The following is a 15,285-nucleotide window of genomic DNA, read 5'->3' on the forward strand; positions in this document are numbered from 1 at the left end:
TGAAGACGGTTATAGCCACAGAACCACATAGGAGATTATAGTCCGTGTTGGTGCGTTGAAACACGGCGAGGCAGATGCCTCACTGAGTTAGTCTAAACGGCATCGTTGCGCACTTAATTCAACATAATTTAAAGGATAATTCACTTGTGAATTTCATGAATTCATGAACTATAAAGCCACTGTGTAGCCACTGCCTGAAACTGTGAGAAATACATAAAACATGTTGCATTTGTTGACATGTTTCCTCGTTACGATGCACACGGACACTGTTTATTCTGAGACGCGCTCAGAGACGACATGCTGTATTCCTGGAGAGCGTCTCTGAGTCAGACGAACACCATGCTTGTTGTTGACAATCTCGAGGTTCATTCAGTAGCTGCGTGTTTCTATGGAGCTTTCCATCACACTAAATGATCCTCAGCAGCAGATGGAGTTTGGTATAGAATTTATAGATGTTCAAATTCCCAATTTCTCTAATACCTCAATCAATTTGCTTTTCTGTCCTGGAGTTAATGAGAAGAACGGCACCACTTTCGTGTCTCAAGGATCATAACACAACGCGTTAATCAGAGAGATTTAGAGGTGCTTCCTGTATTTGTGCTAAGCTAAGCTATCCTGGCTCTAGTTTACAATATTTTGCATATATGCAATATCACAAAGTCACAAAGACTTAAATACTGAGGTTTATTTGTGGATGAAGTAGTTTTGTTAGTATTTGTTCATTACAATAAAATGCCTTTAATGTATTATAAGTCACTTTGTCTTACAAAGAAAAGACAATCGGAGCGTGTTTTAACATTCACATCTCCATCGTCTGCTTTAAACACAAGAGTATAATCCGCATTTATGAAGCGATGGATTCCATCTCAAGTCCGCCTCCTCGGTGATCCCTGGTAGTGCAGCTTCTTGTCCAGCTCCCGGAGCTGCTCCAGGAAACCGTTGTTCGGTGAGATGTTCCTGTTGGCGCCGACGGCTTTGATGGCGTCCACCAGCGTCATGCGCTCGTGGATCATCAGGTAGGCCAGAACCAAGGTGGACGAGCGGCTGAGACCCATCGCGCAGTGGACAAACACCTTACCTGCCAATCAGCAGAAACAAACCCCCCCTGAACATCACTTTGTATGGATCAGTCCAGAGCTCCATGTCTGGATTATTGTAGTGGACTTTATTCTAGCTGTCTAATGTGTTGCTCCTCTCTCTCCGTGGATTAAAAAAAAGCATGCACATCACAGAGAGGAGCGCTCTCTAACTCCTGACTCAAAAGTTTTCAACAATGTCGCAACAAATGTTTCTACACACGGTAATCCCTGGTTCCTTATCGGGCCTGAGGATTAGGGCGCATAGGAGCGCGTAATTGAACTGTCTTGGCAGTCCGTGTATTTTCGGCTGGGGATTACTGTAGCCCCCCCTCACCCCCCACGCCACACACTGGAGCCCCCCCCCCCCCCCATCAGCCAGCATGTGAACGAGGAGGCCTCGTCTTATTAACTGTCGTGTCAAGATACCGACTTCACTTTGCATAACAGGCCGGCCAGGCGCGGGCCACAAACATAATTGTGTAATTTCCATGTCCAATAAAAGTGTTGCTTACAAATTACCAGGGCAATCCATTTAAAACCAATTTTCCTGGCCAAGGTCTGAGCTTATGAGAAGATTACCGTGGGGGAAAGATATTAGCTTGATATTATGTTTAGTGTCTGATTTGCAATTTAATGACTAATACAACTGGGGGGGGGCTGCTGTAATGGGAATTGACTGACAAACGTCTCTTGTACTTTTGCCTTGCAGTAAAAAAAAAAAAGGAAATCCCTAAAAACCATAAGAAAACCCAAGGGAGAGCTGCTCACCTGTGGGCGAGCTTAAAGCGGTCTTGATGAAATTGCCCGCCGGGTAAAAGAAAGGACTCAAGCTGAAGGACGGCATGTCAAAAGCCTCCACTCCGTGATAAGTGATTCTGGTGTCTCTGTAGAAGCCGGGGCCCGTGTTCACGTTGAACTTCCCGTCGGCGGCGTTAAGTACGTGGGTGATGTGGTGAGCCTGAAGTGTCCTCTTGTCTTTGGCTGCATACCTAAAAAGGGGGGAAAAAAAGGCATAAATTAACCTGCGGGTGCAGTAAGTGAAAGATGTGTCATTCCTACGAGCAGACGTATTACCATTTTGGAAATATGGAATGCTTTTTTACTTATAATGGTTATTGCTAATTATTTAAAAAGTTGTGTTCATGATTAATAGAACATGTACTACTGCTTTACATCGTTGATAAGGTGTTTAATGCAAACATTAGATTTGTGTTGCTAAGTTGTGGAAAGATAATGTTTAGACTATTTGCCTAGCAACCAAAAAAAAAAACGGTTCTACCTGCTTTGTTGCTATCCGACGAGACGAGAGAGCTGATGACGACAGAGTCAGGTGGCAAATCTCTCTGGGTTCATCACTACAAACAACACTTTTTATGTGACCCATTAAATCCATAAAAATATTGCTGCTTTTACCATTTATACGTTATTTTTTTTTATTGTTTTTTCTTAAGTTTCGTAAGCTTTTAATTGGTGACAATTTTGTCCTTTATCAGCATGCCCGTTCCTCACATGTCTCCAATATAGATCCTGGGCTGAACCTCATCCAGATGGCCGCTGGTCCCTTTCTTGGTCCACATCAGCCTCTGGAGCTCTGAAGCCGGGGGGGTCTCATACCTGCCGTCCTCCCCCTCAGGGCTCCCCAAGCAGCTGACGCCTCTGGGCATTGTCTGGATGCTGCCGCTTCTGCTTTTACAAACCTGTCGCATAGAGGTACCGCATGACACGTGACACTCTAGCAGAGTTTAACTCAAGAGATTAAGCAGAACTGGTCCCTGTCTATGGAATGTGGATCGTGCCGAGAAGCAGAAAAGCCAATCAAAAAGGCTTTGAAATGTGTTTTCTTAAAAAGCCGGATACAGATTCAGACGCCATCCGATTTCCCTTTGTTAATAACTGTACTGATGACTTCTAATGGGCTTTATTGAAGAGAGAGGTAACACTGACAGAGCAATACAATGGGGGGATTACAGCGAGGATCGATGAAAAGAACATCACGTATATAGAGAGGGCCCATCGCCTTTAAATATAGACTATAATTATGCCAATGAATGCACTCCACGGCACAGGAACGCATAATTGTGAGATGACCTTATGAAGCTCTCGTTATTTTATCCACAGTTCAGTAGCACTTAGGTGGGTTTATTTATCCCCAGAGATACAAAAAAGAAAAAATGGAATTCAAGGCCTACGAACGTCAGCTTTTCATTTCCTTGCAGGCGAGTCCAACCTGTGCATTTACAATTTACACATCGAGCTCGTGGGGGACTTATGATATGCAGACTGTATACATTAGCATCCATTTAGGCAGCTGTACGATTCTGCTCCAGGGGCTGAGGATGCGCAAACGATCGTGGTGCGCATTGTTATATATGGCAAAAAGAAACCGACGGCAGCATTCCGCTCCTTTATTTGCATTCCGCTGGTGTGCGGTGACATAATGTGACACTCAGGGTTAGGAGACTTATTTTGTCGTTGTCCGCAGGGACCAAATCCGTCTCGGTGACCTTTTTGTTATTAAGCTGCCGTGGCGTATGTAGGTGCACTCAAACACCCATGACGGCTTTAATGCGTCCCCTGCATGGTTTGCATGTGTGTCAGTGTGCAAGAAAAAAAGAAAAGCTGCGTCTGCTCCCATGCATATGAGTTTGTGAGTGTTGGAGGCGGAGTAAAGTGTGTCTTTGCACAAGTACAACATGTGCTCCGGAGAACCTGGAGGCTCTTCTTTCTCCTCATTGATCTATAAGTACAACCCTTCCCTCCCTCCCACAGTCGGGGCAGAGAACTGATTTCCCTGGTGCACATGTTGAGCTGCAGCGCTGCTTTCATAGCCTCCCCCCCCCGTCTCCCCCCTTAGGCCAACCTGTCCTTCCTGCTCTACTTCTGTGTAATTAAAGATGCTATGTATGGGGAAAGTGCCCACGGTTAACATGGAGGGCAAATAAAAAATGCCTTTTTTTTTTTTTTACCTCCTCCGGGCCTCTTCTTGGTGGTTTTATGAATTACACTTCCCTCTTTGGCCCTTTTCGGACGTGGTTCGTCTGGATTTGTGAGCAAATTAATAAAAGAAGAAAGTGTGGTAATCAATCAGGCGGTGCGGAATCATCACAGTACATCCTCGTTTATTAAAGTGCTTCATAAACATGTTCACTGCACATCGCACACAAAGTATACACAGTGCTATAAATCCATACACTGTTACAAGTCTAATAAATATTAACATGGACTTCAATCTGCAACAAATCCATAGCAACAAATTGTTAGCAGACACTTGCCTTGGCTGGATACGCTGCTTTTTCAAAGTCTCTCTACACAAGAGCTACATGTAGGTCGACAGCACAAACCGTCGACGTTCTCCTTTGGCAATCTACCCTGCAACCTTTTTTTTTTTTTTTTTTTTGCTATTTTAACATCTGAATCTCAGCCCAAAAATAATTCTGGCATCATCGTCTGCATTCCTGTAAGGTTACCCGAGCTGCCGGCGCAGGAGAAAAATCAGTGGTGCTGAGCGCAAAGCCTCTACGGTGAAACGTGTCTAAATCAAACACCTGGATATTTGGTCAAGTCAGGACTTTATCACAGACTTTATCTGTGGATCAGTTGGTGAATAAAACAGAAAAGCGATGTCGACATACTCGGTCTTGGCTAAAACATAAATAGGATGTCAGAAGTTTGCAGAACTTCCTAATAAACTGTATTTTTCTTCTTGTAACCAAATGAAATGTGCGTTGCTGAAAACCCATATTGAAATTGAACAAAAGCAATACAAATCATGTCATATAACTCAGTGTGCACTACGCGTGTGATACAGTGAGGTTCAGAGATAATGATACATAACAGGGAGGAGTCAGTGCTGTCAAACGCTATATGTAGTGCATGTGTCTGACCTCTCTAATGTGACACCAAACACTAAACACCAAAGGAATTGAACAGTGATCCTGTTAAAGACGGATGCTGTGGATTAGTTCCCGTCTTGAGTTTGAATGTTGACTTGCAGAAACAATGTTTTAGTCATCTACATCCACCCCATAATGCTTCGTAAAAACATTTTCCGTAAGACATTTGGTCCGTTCTGTTGTAGTAAATGAGGCGTTGAAGAAGAAGAAGAAGAAATCTTACAAGAATGAGAGGTATAACTGAAGAGACACAAATATACATAACAGCTCCTCAATCGTTGTCCTTCATTGTTTCGGTCTCCGTTTTCACATCACATTGCATTTAGTTTCCAAACTGATCTTTTTTTTAAGACTATCACTACCTCTAAAAACATTTTTAAAAAACATGAAATGTCCTAAACTATGGTAGAAGATAACGCAGCGTATTACAAAACCAGAACCAAACATTTAGATTTGAACTGAGAGACGACTTCGCAACTCTTCGTCAGATCTTTTTTTTTTCCGCTAGTGAGGTAAACGGTGTAAAGCTTGAGGGTCGGCCATGTTGTCGCTACGTTGCTACCGCTAACGTGTGTTAGCGCGTTAACGCACTACCATCGTGCTTTCGCGCGTATTAACAGCTAGCTCACTGGATGTGCATGTTAGCATGAAACATTTAGCCTACAAAAGCCTTCCATTATCATAACATTAATATATTAATATGCTAATATTTAGCATGTAATGTTTCCCTAATTAAAGGCAGTGTGTGCTGAAACGTTGATTCTGCATTTTGCATCTTTCCATTAACATTTAGCATGTTAATATGCATTAAACGTAATGCTAACAAAGTGTGCAGCTTTCCCATGTTTTTTTTGGGTTTATGTTAGCATGCTAACATGCTAACATTAGCTGTTAATCTCAAAGCCGAGTCTCACAGAAGTTCAGTCATAAGTTGAACCACATTTCACGACGGTCCATTCGAAGTGTTTCACTCAGGACCGTTGGACCGACTGGCGTCCCCCATCTCTGGACCGTAAAACGTCTCCTGATTACAGGATCTGACACGTTTTCTTTTTTCTGGTCAGCTGCAGGTCCAGATCCAACAGCAAAGCCAGGAAATTCCTGTTGGGGTAGATGGCTCTCTTCTGGATCAATTTCTGCAAAGCCTGTTTGAGCGGGAGGTGACGGTAGATCATGAGGTAGGCTAACACCAAGGTCGATGACCGGCTCATTCCCATGATGCAGTGCACCAGAACTTTCCCTGCAGAACAGAAAGAGATGAAGGGAGAGGAGAGGGGTGGGGGGGGGATTAGTGAGAGGCCTCGGTCTTATTAGTATCATACATGACTGCCCTGTCTCACGCTGAGGCCTTTCTTTTTCCCTGCTGCGAGCTATAAATAGTGCCTCCAATTCATCGCCCACGTTCGTTTAAGGTCCCTTTGCGGCCTCGGCCCGACTGTCTGTTTAATCCCAGCTCGTCCTCTGCTTGATAGCCTCTTTGAAAGGAGCCACGGTCAATTATAGATTTAAATTCTGCAAGGTAAGACCCGCATTACTCCCGCTGGCTGAAAATACACTCACATACCTTTACAAGTTGTACATTGTGGTGACAGGTGACACCGAAAGGACGGCACGGCGAGAGAATTTGAGTAGATGGGGGTTATTGAGTGAAATAAAAACATGTGATGTGCAGGAATTCAAAATTAAAGCTGTCCATTAAAAACTCACTGTGGAGAAATATGAAAAAAAAGAAGAGGAGTCTTACCGTCAGGTGACTTCAGAGCTTTATGAATGAAATCAGCCGCAGTCTGGAAGTAAACATCCAGATCAAAGTGTGTCGAGTCATCTGCTGGAATGCCACAATACACAAAGCCGTTGCCATAAAAGCTTTGGTTCCCTATGCTGCCTCGCTTGGAGTGAGCAGCGTTTAATACATGAGTTATACCTAATTTCAGCAAGGTAGTCTTGTTTTGGGCTACTGCCCTAGCAAGACAAAGAGACAGAGAGAGTTTCAAGACGTATTTTGAAGGCTAAGCAATCATAGAACGGTTATTTTTTTTTCATACCAGAATAGTAAACATCCGCAGGAGTTATGTAAAAGATCATGACTGTAACAGGTTTCACATGTCCCCTGTGAGGCAAACTCATTTAGTTTGAAATTTAAAAAAAAGCATACTTACACGTTCCCTATGTATATGTTTGGCCAGACCTCATCAACTTGTCTCAGATGCAGTTTGCACGAGTCCAAAAGCTTCTGCAGGTCCTTCACACTCAGATATTCCTTTCTCTTGCCTTTGGAGTCCGACATTTTAAGTCCAAAACGTCTTGGATCGATTACTAGTCCAAACGTTTGTCGTAATGAAAGCAGTTCCCCGTCAACTCCGGCTCAGGGTGATCCGTACGAGCAGGTGTTTATCTGCCGTCACTGGACAGTTACCCAATCTAGTGCTTAACCTAGCGTGTAGTCTTACCCGTGCAGAGGGCAGAACAACAAACAGAGCGGCCCGAGCTCTGCTTTTCACACACCGCCGTGGGACTCTAGCTTAATGAGCCTCAAACAGAGACGAATAATTCCATAAAGCGGTGATAATTGGACGCCATCACGGACAAAAATGTTTAAGTGCATCGCTGCTTACACCGGATGACACAGAAAAAAAGTCCACTTTAATGCAGCGTTTATGGAATACCGCAACAGCTTCATGCAGCTAGTTTACTGCTCTGACAGCAAATTGGCTGAAAAGGGGGTAAAAGCAAAATGCAGCTTTGGCCCCTGGCTGCATATGACATTAAACACAGCCCCCTCACGCTGCTGCAAGTGTCTCTTTTAACCCGCCTGTTATGTTTGCGGGGTCAAATTCACCCATTCCAGCTTTTAAATGGAAGAAAAACATCATTAACCTCCATGAAACGTAGTGACCTCTTTTCATTCAGGAGCGTGGACGTCTGAGGTACCGTGTGGGCTCAATGACGTGTTGTGAAAAAAAAGCCAGGCCTGACGTTGTAAATAAAATCAGTCGATAAATGTCTCCGGGTCATTTTGACCTGGATACACTTATTGATTGATTATTTAAAGTGCTGCTTCTGCTTATTGATGCATCTACAGTGATGTAGTGTGTGTGTGTGTGTGTGTGTGTGTGTGTGTGTGTGTGTGTATGTGTGTGTGTGGCAGGACCAAAATCTCACCTGATGTGTACATGAAAATAAAATCCATACCGGCTTGGTAACATGCGTGAAATGCAGTGGGAAGAAGACATTTGCAGGAACATTTGCAGTCATCGTGCCTTCTGCTCGGCTCGTAAACAATGTGTGCATCATGAAAAGCAGCTGAGATCATCTTGGCAGTAGCAATTGTGCACACGATGGTACGACTGTTGAACAAGCACACACGCTGCTTTTACTGCTTCTTCACGGTCTTAAGAATCTGCCAAAAAAAGGATTAATGATGAAGATAATATTGCGATACCACGATGAGACTTTACTACGCACTTGAGCGAATCCTTAAAGCCCGTAATAAAGCATTAAGTACGTGTTTAAAACGGTTAATAAACGTGTCAAAACTCACAAAGACAGCTGCTACATTGTTCAGCATTCATTAATAATCATTTTAAATGCACTTAATTCTACCTGCAACCTAATTATACTGAGTTATAAACCATGTATTGATTGTCCATGATTGTCTTAAAGTGAATACACAACACAACATAGTGGGTGTACATTTTTCTTCAACATAGAACGAAGGTTAAATGAGTCATTTTGTCTCATATTCAGTCTTAAAATGGATTCTGGCTTAAGGCTGGGTTGCTTACATTGATCTCCTACTAATATAAGGCTCGATATCCTGTGAACCGGCAGCGTGACGCACATTAAACACAGCACCAGGGTCAATAGATTCAATGCCTTTCTCGAAGCAAACTGATTAAAGTCAAAGTACAGTATCTCCCTACGCTGGTGGACAATTCATTCTTCATTCGTCTTGAGGAAATCAGGCGGTTTGGGGGTTCTGCAATTTAGAGAAATCGATTGATTTTGAGGCGCAGAGGGTTACTCGCGATGTCTTAGTTTCATATCCAAAGCGCAAAGCTGCTTGAGGAATCCTCTGTTTGGGAAAATCCATCTGCGCTCTTTGACCTTATCGACGGCCTCTAGCAGGGTGTAATGGTGGTGGATCATTAGGTAGGCCAGGACGAGGGAGGCGGATCTGCTCACGCCGACTGCACAGTGGACAAACACCCGAGCTGGTGAAGAAGAAGAAGAAGAAGAAGAGGACAAACAATGAACCTTTTGAGTTGACACTGGGAGTTCACTCTGGATAAGATGAGCGACTTGCTTAGAGATAAAGCAACACGATGGGTATTTACCACCAGCCGTGTCAAGTGCACTCTGAATGTACTCGGCAGAGGGGAAGAAATAGCGGGAGAGGTCAAAGGACGGCGAGTCATCGGCAGGGACTCCATAATAATCCACAGCGGAGCCGTAGAAGTCGCGACTCCCCTGACAGTGCATCCTCCCATGAGCGACATTCAGTACGTGAGTGACTCCCAGCTTCCACAGACTGTAGCGGTCATTGGCCACCGACCTGTGGACAAAAAGGGAAACGCAACAGGAAACAACATTAGAACGAAGCAACCGTGCGCTACTTTTATTTAATAAGCTGTGAAGAGCAATGCCAAAGACTTACATGTCACCAATGAACAGGTTAGGCCAGACTTCATCCACATGGTTTCCAAACCTTTTTCCTCCATAAAGAATGCTCACCAGGCCTTTCACTGACGGAGTGACAGGGGAAACATTGCTTTGCTGCAGAGTGTTCATAGTTGCCATACATAACAAAATGCTCCTTTGAAACTACCAATTTCTATGATTTCTTCTCCCAACATTTATTTTCAAACTCTGTGGAGGCTAATACTACATTCACGTTGGTACTGACAAGGACAGGTGTCCTGGTCTATAATTAAATCAGTGACCTATAATCTAAACGGCGGTCAGCCTCACACCACTATATCTGTAATGCATACACGTTGTGGTATTTTGAGGCATTTAATTGCACCAAGACTTAATTTATTTATTCATAAAAATAACAATCCTTCAGAATTAAAAACTCAGCAGTACTCTCCTTCCACCAGGAGGTGTCACTGTTGCTCAGCAAGGAGTCAAGCCCTCGTGTAGTTGATTTTTTTTTTTTTTTTTTTTTTACGTGCGCGGCTACTCTGGACATTACCGCCTGGCTGCTGTCAACAGTATGCTAACCAGCGCGAAGCCCGGGAGGCGACATGGTTTCCAACAAAACACCGCCGCCGCCGCTACTACGATTCATTCAGATTCTCGTGGGGTGCCGTTCAGCAAGCTAGCTGAATAAACACGTGTCCGTGTCGTCTTCTGTGACACCTCGGTTGCGGGTGAGTGAGTGTTACGGCGCACGCATTGATCAAGCTAGCTAATAGCATGCTAGCTAACGTTAGCTAGACCTTGAATTAGCCTGCTTGGGAGAGAGGGGGGGGGGGGGGAGTTGAAGTGATAAATGAAAACGTGCTTTCGCGTTGGTTTTCACGTCTAATCTCGGGCGTGCTCGTGTTTACACACACACACACACACACACACCTACACACACACACCTGTCAACCACCAAGGTGGACTAGTTACCTCCAACATCACAGGATATTGAGGACATAGTTGGCGGAATTAGCTGCTGGCCCCGCCTCATTGATAGCCAGTGATGTGGGGTTAAGTGCATGTGGGTTGACCGACCGTCTAAAGTGAGTCATAGCTGCTCTCTAAACCACGAAGACACAGTGTCATCATGTCATTTAATCCCTCTACAGGTAGAATGTTTGTCCATCCTGCTGGGCAGACTTTAAGAGACACTGACACTTAAGCCTAACCGAGGATTCTTCTGATTAGTGTGTAGGATAGATCGGCTAATAATAAGACTGGGGATAACAGAGCCTCAGAGTCGTGATCCATTTACAGCTATTACAAAAGTCCCTCTGTCTGTCCTGGGGGAATGTGTCTGCTCCTTACTCTACATTTTTTTGGGGGGGGGGGGGGGGGGGTGTGTGCAAACTTATCTTATCGAGTCCTCGCCTCATGTGTTTGCTCAAGTCGTGAATGCTCAGCTTCAACCTGTGTGTCACTTATAGTTCTGTGACAAAGCTATTGTTCTGTCTACGTGGCAGTGATTGTTTGGAACTGATATTGCTGATTCGGTGGAAATACAGAGTGCCAAATAGAGCATACGTCTCCTTAAGATTCCTGGAGGAAGTCGAGGAGGAACTGACGCTGAAGTGTTTGTTTTTTTCTTGACTGTACTTTTCTTTTTCTCCAGCCTGCAGAGTGAGGAGGAAATGAGCCAACTGAGCGTCCGTCGCTGGACGCCCAAACACGTCGCCAAGTGGCTGAGGGAGGAGGGCTTCTGCGACTATGCGGACCTGCTGTGCAACAAGCACCGGCTGGACGGCACCAGCCTGCTCGCCCTCAGCGAGTACGACCTCCGCTCGCCGCCTCTGGAGCTCAAGGTGCTGGGGGACATCAAGCGGCTGATGGTGTCCATCCGCAAGCTGCAGAAGCAGAACATGGACGTGTTGGAGGAGCTGGGGCTCCCCTTCGACGGCCAGTCTCCTACGGGCTCCGGGGGCAGTTTGGACTGGCTGTGCAACGGGGACTCGGGCCGAGACTGCGACAGCACCGACACGGCACCGGTGGGCGAGGAGTATCACCAGTACACCAACGGGAAGTACAAGCAGCAGACGAGGCGCCTGGATCCGGAGTACTGGAAGACGATGCTCAGCTCCATCTACGTGGTCTTTGTGTTTGGGTTCACGTCCTTCGTCATGGTGATAGTGCACGAGAGGGTGCCCGACATGCGCACGTATCCTCCGCTGCCCGATATCTTCCTAGACAGGTGGGTGTGTGACAACTAAGAGCATTTGTTTTATCTGAACTGGTGCACCGGATAGCCATGAAAACATGCATTTGTCAACTGTGAAAATGCCAAAGAGAGAGCGAACAAATGCATAAATATATCTATTAACTGTCAGAGTATCACACCAGATGGTGGATGTTTACACCGCCCTACTTCCTTGTAGCTTCTATTATTACCCTCACACATTCCAGATGGGCTAGCTCTGGTTCAAAGAGACCTTTTGAGTGTTTTTTTATTTTTATTTTTAAGTGACCTACTTTGTCGTGTGACTTTTTGTTTATGACCAGATTTCAGCTTTTCACACAATGTCTTTTAGTCTGTTTTTTTTTAATTTTTTTTAGGTGGAGCTGATTTCAGTGACATGTGTTTGTGTTAGAACCTGTGTCAACTAGCAGTCGACGCACACCGATGATTATAAAAGCAGCAAATCCTCACATTTCGGAGAGATTACCTGAATAGTTTATCAGTGAACTCTTTGTCTCCTTTCAACAGTGTTCCCAGAATACCGTGGGCCTTTGCCATGGCCGAAGCATGCGGAGTGATCCTCTGTAATATCTGGCTGTTGGTTCTGCTGCTCCACAAACACAGGTAGGAGTCCTGACGGTGTCACTCACACACACACACACACACACACACACACACACACACACACAGAAGTTAACCGTTTTGTCTCTTGCCTTGTAGGTCCATCCTTTTGCGGCGCATGTGCAGCCTCATGGGGACGGTGTTCATGCTGCGCTGCATCACCATGTTCGTCACCTCCCTGTCTGTGCCGGGACAGCACCTGCAGTGCTCAGGAAAGGTAACGAATATTCCACGTTGTCCTGAACTTCTCTTCCTCTTTCTTGAAAGACCGCAGCACTGAGAGTTTCCCTTCTTCTCCTCCTCTTCCTCCTCTTCCTCCAGATGTACGGGGACATGTGGGCCAAACTGCAGCGCGCCGTGGCCATTTGGAGCGGTTTCGGCATGACCCTGACCGGCGTGCACACGTGCGGCGACTACATGTTCAGCGGCCACACCGTGGTCATCACCTTGCTCAACTTCTTTGTCACAGAGTGTGAGTAAGCTTTTCAGTGTTGAGCTCATCTTTTTGTTGTTTTTGCGTTCAGTGGGGAACAGAAGCACTTAAAATGTATAATTTGAAAAGTGAACTTCATTCTTTAAAAGACCAAAGTGAAGGCCTCGGGCTTTTTAAGCTTTTTTTTTTTTTTTTTTAAGGAGATGTTTGTCTGCTAGTGATTGGTGTTTGTTTAAAACCAAAGAAACACTGTGTACATATTTGGGACCGTTGTCTCTTTGCTGCCATCTAGTGTCCTTCACTGGTATTAAGGATAAAGAGGATTTCACTTGGTAGCTCACAGCAGCGATAACAAACGATATACAAGATTAAATACAAAAGGAAATACAACTTATTGCAACTGAAATAAAAATGTGTCTTAAACGGTTCTTTCTTCAGACACCCCACGAAGCTGGAACTTCATCCACACGTTGTCCTGGGTGTTGAATCTCTTCGGCATCTTCTTCATCCTGGCCGCGCACGAACACTACTCCATCGACGTGTTCATCGCGTTCTACATCACCACCAGACTCTTCCTGTACTACCACACGCTGGCCAACACCCGCGCCTACCAGCAGAGCCGGCGAGCTCGCATCTGGTTCCCCATGTTCTCCTTCTTCGAGTGCAACGTCAACGTTCCCGTCCCCAACGAGTACCGCTGGCCCTTCTCCAGACCGGCCGTGATGAGGAGGCTCATCGGCTGAGGGACGGCGGCGGGAACGCTTCTCGGCCCGCGTTGTGCCGTTCTTAAGTCTGCCGTTGTCAAAGTTGCCAACTGAGGCTGTGTGTGTGTGTGTGTGTGTGTGTGTGTGTGTGTGTGTGTGTGTGTGTGTGTGTGTGTGTGTGTGTGTGTGTGTCCGACACAGTGAGCACAGCGGAGGTGTGTCTCGTTCAGCTGTTGCTCATTTCTCCTCCTAAAGGGATATTATTTCATGTAGCATAAACTGTGTTTTTTTTTTTTGTTTGTTTTTCTTTTCTTCCAGTACCTCCTATCCTTCAAGTATTTGGATAACAGGAAGCCACATCAAAAGAACTCTCAGGCAGCAAGGTTCCCTAATCCTTACACAGCCAGTTTTGTCTTTTTTGTAAACTCTAAAGGACCACTGTGTTCTGAAACGTAACTCTAAAGGACCACTGTCGTCAGACTCTAGATCTACGGACCACTGTTATAAAGCAATATGTAAAGATATATATATATATATATATATATATATATATATATACACACACACATTACGCTGTTTTTCTGTATTGCAAAATGAAACGGACGCTAACTTCTCTGCCGTCGTTTGAAAGTCTTCTTCATTCCTTTTGAAATATTGTTACTTGACGTTGACGGACACACTGAAAAGGATGATAATGTCATTATCAGCCAAAACATATGAGAGTCAAAGAGTGATTTCCACTTGTCTTAAGTATAATTCCAATTGCCAATTACCTTGAGTGTTACGATAGGTTTCTCCGTGTAGAAATGTCCCAAATATTTCATGTTGACACGTTTGATTGCTGTACAGTGTTTTAATCACCACACAGTGTAAATGATAACGAATCCTTTGACATTAACTTGTAGTAATAGTTCTTAAAAAAAAAAGGATCCTTAACTTTGTATGTATTTGTTTATATTAATTTATTTCGTTTTTGTAACGGTCGATAGGTATTTTTATATTTCATATATACGGTGTTACGGCAACATGCACATGAAGAGATATGTTTACAGTTGCTCCTGACTATGTATTTATTTGCAACACGATGTGCTTTTTAAGTGTGACGTTGATGTTTCAGAGTGGCCTCTACATTTCATCGTCACGGCGTTTGTTAGAAACATGGTTATTGTAGTTCTCTCGTTGAGGAGCGACGCGTTTACTCGTTCATTTGAATCATTAAAGAGCTGAAGTCAAAGACCACTTTGTTATGTTCTTGTTCTTTTTTTTTTTTGTACGTTAGACGTTCATTATATAAGGACAAACACTGAGATGGACTAAGATTTAGTTTTCTTTTTAATGTTATTTATAGGATAGGCCCCTATAATTAAAGATAGCTACATAAGAAGATCTGTGGAATGACACCATGACTGATTCATATTATTATTATTATTATTATTATTATGAACCGTTATTAACTATAATTAAACAAACAACCACAACTCTAAATGCTTCCTGTGACTATAGTGAAAAGCATTTTTATAATGCTTTTATCTAAAGTCCAGCCAATTATTATTCCCCTGGATTGGGGATGACAATTATTAGATTTTAATCATTGGAATGTATGTTTATCTGTCAAAACAACTTAATGAATAAATAAATATTATGAATTATAGTACTGTATTGTATAGCTGTGTGTGTAATATATAAATATGTT

The 15,285-nt window shown here is 44.0% G+C and overlaps 3 protein-coding genes across 4 annotated transcripts; 1 reads left to right on the top strand and 2 right to left on the bottom strand.

Moving 5' to 3' along the window:
• Positions 1–670: 670 nt before the first annotated feature.
• Positions 671–2,743, bottom strand: LOC137886658 (dual specificity phosphatase 29-like). The gene is made up of 3 exons (XM_068729210.1): positions 2,589–2,743; positions 1,848–2,068; positions 671–1,078 (listed from the first exon to the last, which is right to left on the bottom strand). Exons 1-3 carry the CDS (start codon positions 2,741–2,743, stop codon positions 867–869), a joined length of 588 nt encoding a protein of 195 aa, XP_068585311.1. The 3' UTR covers positions 671–866.
• LOC137886662 (sphingomyelin synthase-related protein 1-like) lies at positions 2,710–14,839 on the top strand. The gene is given in 10 exon segments (XM_068729214.1): positions 2,710–2,789; positions 6,037–6,150; positions 6,385–6,426; positions 6,428–6,461; positions 6,464–6,491; positions 11,274–11,849; positions 12,363–12,458; positions 12,555–12,672; positions 12,777–12,927; positions 13,327–14,839. Coding segments are annotated over 10 exon segments (1,503 nt in total). The 5' UTR covers positions 2,710–2,750; the 3' UTR covers positions 13,632–14,839.
• On the bottom strand, positions 8,678–10,641 carry LOC137886660 (dual specificity protein phosphatase 13A-like). 2 transcript variants are annotated; one of them, XM_068729213.1, is made up of 4 exons: positions 10,564–10,641; positions 9,630–9,717; positions 9,310–9,527; positions 8,678–9,186 (listed from the first exon to the last, which is right to left on the bottom strand). In XM_068729213.1, exons 1-4 carry the CDS (start codon positions 10,598–10,600, stop codon positions 8,993–8,995), a joined length of 537 nt encoding a protein of 178 aa, XP_068585314.1. In that variant the 5' UTR covers positions 10,601–10,641; the 3' UTR covers positions 8,678–8,992. The 2 variants fall into 2 exon arrangements, with proteins under 2 accessions (XP_068585314.1, XP_068585313.1); XM_068729212.1 differs by lacking the exon at positions 10,564–10,641 and having other exon boundaries at positions 9,630–9,854.
• Positions 14,840–15,285: the final 446 nt, after the last annotated feature.

Source organism: Cebidichthys violaceus, unplaced genomic scaffold (genome assembly GCF_023349555.1).
Source record: "Cebidichthys violaceus isolate CVI_PGR_0920_01 unplaced genomic scaffold, fCebVio1.0.p SCAF_45, whole genome shotgun sequence".
NCBI lineage: Eukaryota > Metazoa > Chordata > Actinopteri > Perciformes > Stichaeidae > Cebidichthys > Cebidichthys violaceus.